Source organism: Artemia sp. Qi Xiang Cuo, chromosome 6, assembly GCF_049724085.1.
Source record: "Artemia sp. Qi Xiang Cuo chromosome 6, ASM4972408v1, whole genome shotgun sequence".
NCBI lineage: Eukaryota > Metazoa > Arthropoda > Branchiopoda > Anostraca > Artemiidae > Artemia > Artemia sp. Qi Xiang Cuo.
Genome location: NC_142799.1, coordinates 57,554,753 through 57,564,317, shown reverse-complemented (window position 1 = coordinate 57,564,317; position 9,565 = coordinate 57,554,753). Strand labels below are relative to the sequence as shown.

Genomic DNA, 9,565 nt, shown 5'->3' with positions numbered 1-9,565 from the left:
TAATATACCGAATAAAATACAGTTTTGACATTAAATAAAGCTAGGCTAGTTTCACCCAGAGTTTATTAAAATTCAAGTAGACATATAGAAGGTCCAGTTCTTCCTAGTTTTGCTATTTATTCTATCCTAAAACTTGGCAAAACCTTACCAGAATTTGTTGCAGAACTGGGCCTCTATTGATCTTTTATAGCACATGCCAGTGACCACGGAAAATCCTTTGAAAAACTTTTAGTATTAAGGTGCCAAAGAAAAAGAAGCCAGCCAGTTACAGGTGCTTTATTATCAAACAGTTCAGTTCAAAACTTTACACTTGTAAACATATTTTTTTACAATTTATATATTCTATAGACCTATTCCTAAAATTGTGTTCACTAAACTACAAAAATTGAGACATTAAAAGGTCGCAATCCTAGAAACACATAGTGGCCTTAGCAAAATTTTAGATGATCTGCCCATCTTGGAAAGCATCCTTGTAATTTTCGTGTTTTTTTAGTTGAACATATATGGCCTATTTCTTATAAAATCAATGATCATATTTTTATTGATGCCATTTTTCAAGTCTAGGGCGTAAAAAATTTCTAAGTTGAAAAATATTTAGCTTCCTAAGTAGCCTAAGTTACGTGAGCTAAGTGGAGATATAATTTATGTAAAGTAAATTAAGCTGGGTTTCCACGCGAATGTGAACGGAACAAAAAACCAAGATGCATCCGGCATGATAAGTTATATGTATATTTTTTTTTAATCTGAAACCTTATTTCAAACATTTTAAATCAATCTTGAACATTTAACATTACTACTTAAAATTTTGAGTGACACTCCACAAAAAAGTGTCATTATAAGATAAGCATTTCTGTATGGATTTTATTGTTTTTCTTTGCTAAAACTCATTGCCTGACTTTAAGTAGGAAAACAATAGAGTCCTGGTGAAAATAAATAGTAGTTTTTTTTTCAAAATACAACAAAATGAGTTTCATTTTGCTCTATATAATGAAAAATACTGGGGCTGTTCAAGTTTAACAAATTAAAGCCACAAAATAAAGGAGCATTAAGAACTTATGCAGAAATTTTCTTAAAATTTCAGGAAAATGCAAAAATAAATCCTAATAGAAAATCATGTTTTTCTTCCACTTCCAAAGTTTTTCAGTGTGCCATTCAATTTGTTTTCTGACTCTCAGAAGACCGCGTTAACTGTCGACTGATATTTCTTTCGAGAAAAATATGATTTTCCCTCCCTGGTTGCCAGATAACGAACACCATTCCTGGTGTCTGGTTGCAATGCTACCTTGGTTCACAGTTGGCAATATTTTTTTCTGGCACTGACTGTCAGCAAGCCTCATAATATTTACCTATGAAAAAGGAAGAAGACTGATTAAACCAGAAAAAGATATAAATCTATACCAAAGAACATAGATTATATAGTATAAATCAATAAAAATTATAGATCTATGCCAAAGATATAAATGTATACCGAATATTTTTTGCCGATCCTGTCAACAACAAATATAATTTCTTGTTGAACGGTACTTATGAGCAGATAGGAGTATCAAAATATTGAGAAATATAATCTAACTAATTTTCATGGTTTCACGGCTCCTGGATCCGTTTACTCAAATACATTACCAACATTAATAAAAATTGACCAGTAAGGTTGTTCACCTTAATTGTCCCTAAATTGTTTAAGCTTGGTATAATTTACTTTCTCTCTTTTTCTTCACCAAATATAAGTTAAACCTTACGTCATTTATATATTTTGGGTGTGGCACTGTGCCATAGTTGCATCGGTCATTACCTTCAACTGTTTTTTTTTCTTTTTCTGTACGGGTATATAAGCTGAAAAATGTAGACAATTTTTTATCATATCTTATTTAAATTTTATCCAGTTATTAACTTCTGTACATATCATGGCTAAATTGCTTGTAAGTACTTATGATTCAATTTAAAAATTTTCAAAACATAAATATAAGGTCAATCAGATTTTGAAGATGATTTGATGAGAATTATAGTCATAACAATGTTGATAGGATGAAACTAGTAAATTTTTATATATCTCTGCTCAATTTAGTCGCAACTGTCGGTGGCTCGGACCTTCGATTCACAAATGCCACTCGCTTTGCTCGAGTGGTGCCTTGATTTAGTATAAATGGCCCTCGCAGGACACTATTCCGAGTCTAGTTTTTCTTTATTTTATTTTCAATACATTTTTGGAATATATCTATTGCTCATAACATCACCTTAAATTCCTTGGTTATTCCGCAGAATCTCCTGTCTCTATCTTGAAAAGTTTAGCCTTTTAATCAGTGTGCGGACATACATATGACAGTGTTCATAGTAATTAACTCTAAGTAAGAAGCGATGCGGCTCAACAGTAACCCAAACTCTAAGAAACAGAGTCTTGATAACAATAGATGAATCAAAAGAATCGAAAATTGACGTGTATTCAAAACTTATAAAATCAACCAAGTTTAATGTTACCCATCAAAAGCTATGAGCCTGAGAAATTTTGCCCAATTTAAAAAAAGGGGAAAAACCCTCAAAACATTAAATGACCTTAATGAAAATCACACCGTCAGATTCAGCACATCAGAGAACCATACTGTAGAGGTTTCACAGTTCTATATACAGAAATGTGGAATTTTGCAAAACAAAAAACAAAACAAAACAAAACAACGGTGATTTTGACTTGTATTTATCCATTGTAGTTGTCACTGGGGTTCCTCTAGACTGGGCGTTTTCCTGGTAGACAGAGAAAAGCAAAGAACGATAGTCCATGTAACGTCTGCGGGGTCCGACTACACTGTTTGAGGGTGGACCCTGTTCGGCACGCTCGGTTGTTCTAAAATATCAGAAATTTTCTGACAAAACAGAATATTTCTGATATAACAGAAACACTTTCTGAAAAATTTGAATTTTTCATACATTTTTTAAATTTTTGGGTCACTTGCCCGAGACTCTGGCGCCCAGAGTCTCGGGCAAGTGACCCAAAAATTTAAAAAATGTATGAAAAATTCAAATTTTTCAGAAAGTGTTTCTGTTATGTCGGAAACATTCTGTTATGTCAGAGACTTTCTGACATTTTAGAAGAACCTAGCGTGCCGAACATGTTACCCCCTCAACAGGTCTTCTTTCCCCGCAGACGTTACTTGGACTATCTGTCTTGGCTTTTCTCTGTCTACAATTACCCAGCCCAGTCTTGATGCAACCTATTGCCCAAAATACTTGATAAATTCAATTCAAAATCAACGGAAACCCCAAAACCAATTGAAACTCCGACGCTCTTTTATTTAAGGGAAACTTACTTAATTATACTATCTTGCAAGTAGATATATTTTTTAAAACTACTACATTTTAAAAATCCCAAAAACATAGCGTTGGTTTCGTTTTTTATATAATGGCAGTGGTAAAAATTTTTAACAAGAATAAAATTTTTCTTTGTTCTTGCTAAGATTCTAATGTAAAATTATATATTTTAATTTTTTACAACTTTTGGATGTTAAAAAATATAATTATCTGTGGATATTTAACTATAAAATAAATTTGAACAATTTTTACGTTTATATTTTTTAATAATCATTTAAGATAAACTTTCGCTTTCCTCGTTTGCCCTAGACGATATACGATCTTACTGCTAAAACACGAGCTAAATAGAGAGAGGAATTTGGGACAATATTTTGGGGGCGCCCACCCGCCCAGAGTCTCGGGCAAGTGACCCAAAAATTTAAAAAATGTATGAAAAATTCAAATTTTTCAGAAAGTGTTTCTGTTATATCAGAAACATTTTGTTATGTCAGAGACTTTCTGACATTTTAGAAGAACCTAGCGTGCCGAACTTGTTACCCCCTCAACAGGGTCTTCTTTCCCCGCAGACGTTACTTGGACTATCTGTCTTGGCTTGTCTCGGTCTACAATTACCCAGCCCAGTCTTGATGCAACCTCTAGCCCAAAATACTTGATAAATTCACTTCAAATTCCCCACAAATTTTTTGTGGGGAAACAGAATTTTCTGTGGATGAGGATTACCGGCCAGATTTACCGGCATTGTTTAAGAAACGATCAGAGATTAAATAAAAAACAATTTTTTCAACTGAAAATAAGGAGCAACAGTATAACTTAAAACGAACAGAAATTATTATTTATATGAGAGGGGTTACCCTCCTCAATACCTTGCTCTTTACGCAAATTTTTTGTAAGAACTTCAAAAACAGGATTTTATTCTAATTAAACGTCCTTTGTTTTTCAGGATTAATTCTTAAATAATTGCAGCAAAAGTCAAACTTTAGCGTAAAGAGAGAGGTATTGAGGAAGAGGCAACCACCTCATATACGTAATAATTTTTGTTCGTTTTAAGTTTTACTGTGGCTCCTTACTTTCAGTTGAAAAAAAACTTATATATTTTTCTCTAATAATATATAGCCTAAAACGGAAGTTTTCTTTGTATAAACTATCTAGTTTTTTTTGTGCCAGCTTTTGGTAATTTACCAACCCCGAAATTACCAACCCTGAGTTTTGCTGCAAAGCCAACAACAAAGTTAACTTCACTGGAAAAGAAATTTCTAGAAAAAAAAAGAATTGTAATGACCGTAGCGAGCAAAGCGAGGGCCATTGCCAATGGTTCAAGAATGAGCCTATTATGAATGAGCCTATATGCAAGGACTGAAGCTTGAGAACAAAGAGCGCAAATTGACCAGCATTTGGCTAGGGACACAACTGACAAAGCCACTTTTTTGCACGTATATAATATCAAACGCGTGTCTGTGAATATTTCTTTGCATACTTAGCTAAGTTGTTTAAGGCAATAGTAGGCTATTATAGCTGCTCGGACTGTGAAGTGCTAGATGTAAATTCTGACTTTTTCCTGGAAAATTAATATGATTCTTTACTCTTTTCAGTTTTCTAGTCTTTGGCTTACACTTTAAAGCTTATTTTCTGAAGTCTTTTTTATATATATGGCTATATAGAAGACTACATATAGTCTTATATGGTGGGGAAGCGTCTATAGAGTGCGATACTACTTAAACGCGATAATAAAACCAATAGTTACACAATTTTTACCGCTGACGTTAATTAGGATTGGTGCAGGGTTAGGGAGCCTTGTGCCTACCCCAGCCCTAATTTCTAAACCTCCTCCATATTTTTAAAAATATATTTTGGGGGGAGACGTTTTCCGTTGAAAACTGCCTTTTTTTTAATAGTTTCACTGAAAAAATGACGAACTTGTTCTCTTCCACTTTTTTACTTATTTTATTTCAGATTGCCTTTCTTGCTCTTCTTGGACTTGTGTATGGTAACCAGCTCGTCTATACGGTTCCCCAAGCCCAAACGTTTTATACACCATATAGTTTACTGAGGTACGGAGCTGCACCATACCCACATCCTTATTATGGACTCAGGTACGGAGCTGCACCATACCCACATCCTTATTATGGATCGGATTCTTTGATTCCTGCTGTACCAGCACCATTAGTGCACATTCCAACCAAGTCTGTTACAAAGATTGTACCAGTGCCTGCTGCACCAGCACCAGTGAATTATTATAGAGGATCTCACGGGTATTCTTACGGGAAGACTGAGCCAGGAAGCTACTCACATGTTTACTCTAATCAATGGCATTAAGTAATTTAAGCTGATTATTTATTGTTTAAGTTATTATCTTTTTCATTAAATCATTTTCAATTCTTATTTGTAAACTTTGTTCAGGAGGTCTATTCCTTTACTATGATGAGAAATACACTGACAAAATAAATAAATTATTTCCTTCTGAATTAACGTTTGAAAAACCCTAAAACCCCTTGTCTTCAAAACCATCAGGACCTTGTTTTCCAGCTTCAGGCTATTAGGCTGATGACTTATAAAAACACATTTGCAGACGGAACAGCGGTTTAGAATGTAAAATAGTACTTATTTTACTTTGATTATGTCAATCAGGAACGCCAATTGGATGAGGGGGAGATTGATGGGTACTTTCCCATTATATGGGCACTTCGGCTATAGACAGTCGAATGAATGCAGTGATGGAGACTCGTAAAGCAGGCAATTGTTATCTAAATTGATCGAAGAGCGTTGTTTCTCATTGAATTTACAATATTTAAACTGTTGTTTTTTTGGGTCTAGGGGGAGAAAAAGGTACCTAGGAAAAAAAAGGTTAGATTAGGTTAGGTATTTGATATATGCAATGCTCTTCCCCCACCCCCACCCCTAATGTGCAAATATATAGCCCAAACTTGTTTATAAACCATTATATATGCATCCTAATTTATTTTATTTCATTAGCAGTAACCAAAATTGACTTTTTAGAAGTGACCATATAATGGGAAAGTACCGATTTATGGGCCACCCCATAGATTTTGAACTTTTGCTCTTACTTATAAAATACCCACCCCTTTAGATTTTGAAATTTAACTCTTTTGGAATTTTCATTAAAAAAAAACTTTGCCTCTGCCTCCCCACATTACCCTGAATTGGGGCCACAGCTATTTAGGGTGTGCGTGTAACTGAACCCCCGTGTAACTGAACCCCAAGCAACTGAACCCCTGTAACTGACCCCCATGTAACTGAACCCCCGTTTAACTGAACCACCGTGTAACTTAATCCCCGTGTAACTGAACCACCGTGCAACTGAACCCACGTATAACCAAGCCCCCGTGCAACTGAACCCTCATGCTACTGAGCCCTCATGCAACTGAACCCCCTTTAACTGAACCCTCGTGCAACTCAACCCCCGTGCTACTCAACCCCATATAACGAAACCCCCGAGTAACTGAACCCCCATGTAACTGAACCCCTGTGCAACTCGACCCCCGTATAACCGAACCTCCGTGCAATCGAACACCCGTGCAACTGAACCCTCGTGCTACTGAACCCTCATGCAACTCAACCACCGTACTTACAGTGGGTAAAACATATTAGGGTTATGAACCATAGTTATTTAACTATGATATAGTTATTTAACTTTTAAACTGTTTTAAATAAAATGGCCGTCCCAAAATTTAGATCGGATGTATTTGGGGGAAAAATAGGGTGGGGTGGAAGCCCTCCGATCACTTTTAACTCTGAAAAAGTGCACTGGAAAATTTGATTTCGAATCTAATGAGCCTCCCCCCCCCCCAAAGCACATGCTGCTGGTGGGGTTGTTAACCCCAAAGGCATGGTTATTTGATCTTCAGACTATTTTTAAAAAAATGTTAATTTTTATTTTGATCGGATATATTTGGGGGGGGGATGTTGGTTAAGAGGGAAAGGCTGATTGTCCTGTGATCACCTTTGATTCTTAGAAATTGAAATTGAACTTTCAATTTCCAATCGAATGAGCCTCTTTCAAAGTTTTTACAATCATCCCTTCTATAAAAACCTTAAATTTTAACAATTGGTAACTTGCAATAACATACAGATTGCTGATACAGATGTATCAGCAATTTTTTTGGAACAGCTTAGCGTATCATGATGAAACTTCTGGGGCATCTACCTGCTATTACTGCTATTAATACTGCTACTACTACTACTAATTCAACACTATTATTACTTCTACTGCTCCTACTACGACCTCTGCTACTATTAAACTAGCACGATTAAGGCTACGCATATCGAGTTGAAAATTTGACAGAATGAGGTGTTTGAGGTGGAACTTGAACTAAATCAAGAGACACTATATGCTTGCAGATTTTCAAAATGGCGTATCTCAAAAAGGGGTTTTTGTATTAAGTTGGAACTTTCAGAGAATGCTTAAAGGGAAAGTCAATTCACCAAAAGGAAATATGTGCACACTCAGACCTGGATTTACCTCTAAGCCCCTAGGCCCGGACCTAGAAGCGCATAATGCTAGCGGGAGCAATAAATTATCACTGAGTTCTTTTTTTTCTGACAAAAACTGGACTGGACACAGGAATTCCATAGTCACTTATAAACTGTCAGATGTATCCCAAGAATGGTAGCTGGGAGTTCGGTATTACCCCTCTCTTTCATCACTTTTCGCTCATAAGTTGTGTTATGTTAACGCACAGTTAAATGGTTACATGGTTACACACAGTTACAGTTACATGGGGATTCAATTACAGGGGGGTTTAGTTAAATGAAGTTGAGTTGCACGGGGGTCAAGTTGCACGAGGGTTCAGTTAAAGGGGGTTCAGTTGCACGATGGTTCAATCAAGCGAGGGTTGAGTTGCTCGAGGGCTCGGTTGTACGGGGTTTCAGTTAGACGGGGGTTCGGTTGCATGGGGGTTTGGGTATACGGGGGTTCAGTTACAGGGGTTCAGTTGCTTGGGTTTCAGTTACACGGGGGTTCAGTTACAATGGAACCGCTATTTAGTAATGTTTGCCATATCTTCTTTCCCTATATAAAAAACAAAAACAAACTTGGAGCATTGCTTATCCACATCATTGTCTCCGAACAAGCTGTAGGCGACAAAGGTGTTAAGAATCCGATAAGGATTTGTTGATAAATTTAACTATTAAATTGAACAACTTAACCATTTACCGGTTGAAACAATGTAACACAGTTTCCAACTCTTATTTGAAGCTAGGATGACTTGCCAGTATTGGTAGCAAAGGCTAGGAACCATCAAGATACTGCTAGGATAGAGGAGTGGCAATAATCTTCCAAAGACATTCTACCTAAGGTTGCAGTTCTATAGATGTCAACAAAAAAGTGTTGACTTGTCCTGACAAATGATTGTAGAAGTTTCGTAAATTAAGAAAGGGTTAGAAACAAATAATAACGAAAATCAAAAGCGAAATTAAAACGAACAAAAGAAAGCTAATTTATGATAGGATTCGAACCAACGGTATGTCAACTAGTCGAGATTTTAAATAATTCAAAGCCTAGCTTGGTCTTAACCACTCGGCTACGACTCCTTGACGTCAATAATTTTTTATAATGAATTAAGTAGTACCAAAGTATAATCTCTATGCTAGAATATTGTCTCTAGTCCACTCATATTGACAAATTCTAGGCTATGAATGTAAACTGATCCTGTTATAGTAAGCGTTATGCGATAATTTTTATAAATTTTAAGTTTAGAAATCTTAAACAAAAAATTTTGCTAACTTAAAACTAACTTAGTATATTTATCTGTAACTTAGTATACTTTGCCAAGGGGTTACACATTCTGATTTATAATCATAAAACATGTGGTTTTAAATACGGAGAAACCACAAATTTCTTCTTACAAATTTCGTTTATTTGACAAAGAAGCGTTTGTGGGTCAAAGTCAATAATTAAATATTTCTAGTGCTCTGCTATATCTACTTTACTTTCAAGTTTGAATGATTTATCTACTCCCCCTCCGACAATACTCAAACTTAATCAATATTGGACGTATATTAACTGCTGTCAAAGTCTGAAGATGACTGATCTAGAAATAAAAGACAAAAAAAAACTAATTGGGAAGAGCGGAGGGGCCAAGACAAATTAAATACTTGCGGTTTCCTTGATTTCTACTATATTTAATGTAAATATTGCATCTACATTTCAGTCAAAAATAACTTGGAGTATTATTGCATATGAAGCTTGAAGATGCGTATGCTACTCTAATAATAACTATGATGGGAATCATAGGCTCATAGCTATATTTCT

The 9,565-nt window shown here is 35.5% G+C and overlaps 1 protein-coding gene across 1 annotated transcript; it reads left to right on the top strand.

The window, feature by feature from the left end:
- Nucleotides 1-1,853: 1,853 nt before the first annotated feature.
- Nucleotides 1,854-5,676, top strand: LOC148951431 (uncharacterized). The gene is made up of 2 exons (XM_089090276.1): nt 1,854-1,916; nt 5,248-5,676. The coding sequence occupies exons 1-2, from the start codon at nt 1,902-1,904 to the stop codon at nt 5,608-5,610; spliced, it is 378 nt and encodes a 125-aa protein (XP_088946402.1). The 5' UTR covers nt 1,854-1,901; the 3' UTR covers nt 5,611-5,676.
- The last annotated feature ends 3,889 nt before the right edge of the window (nt 5,677-9,565 follow it).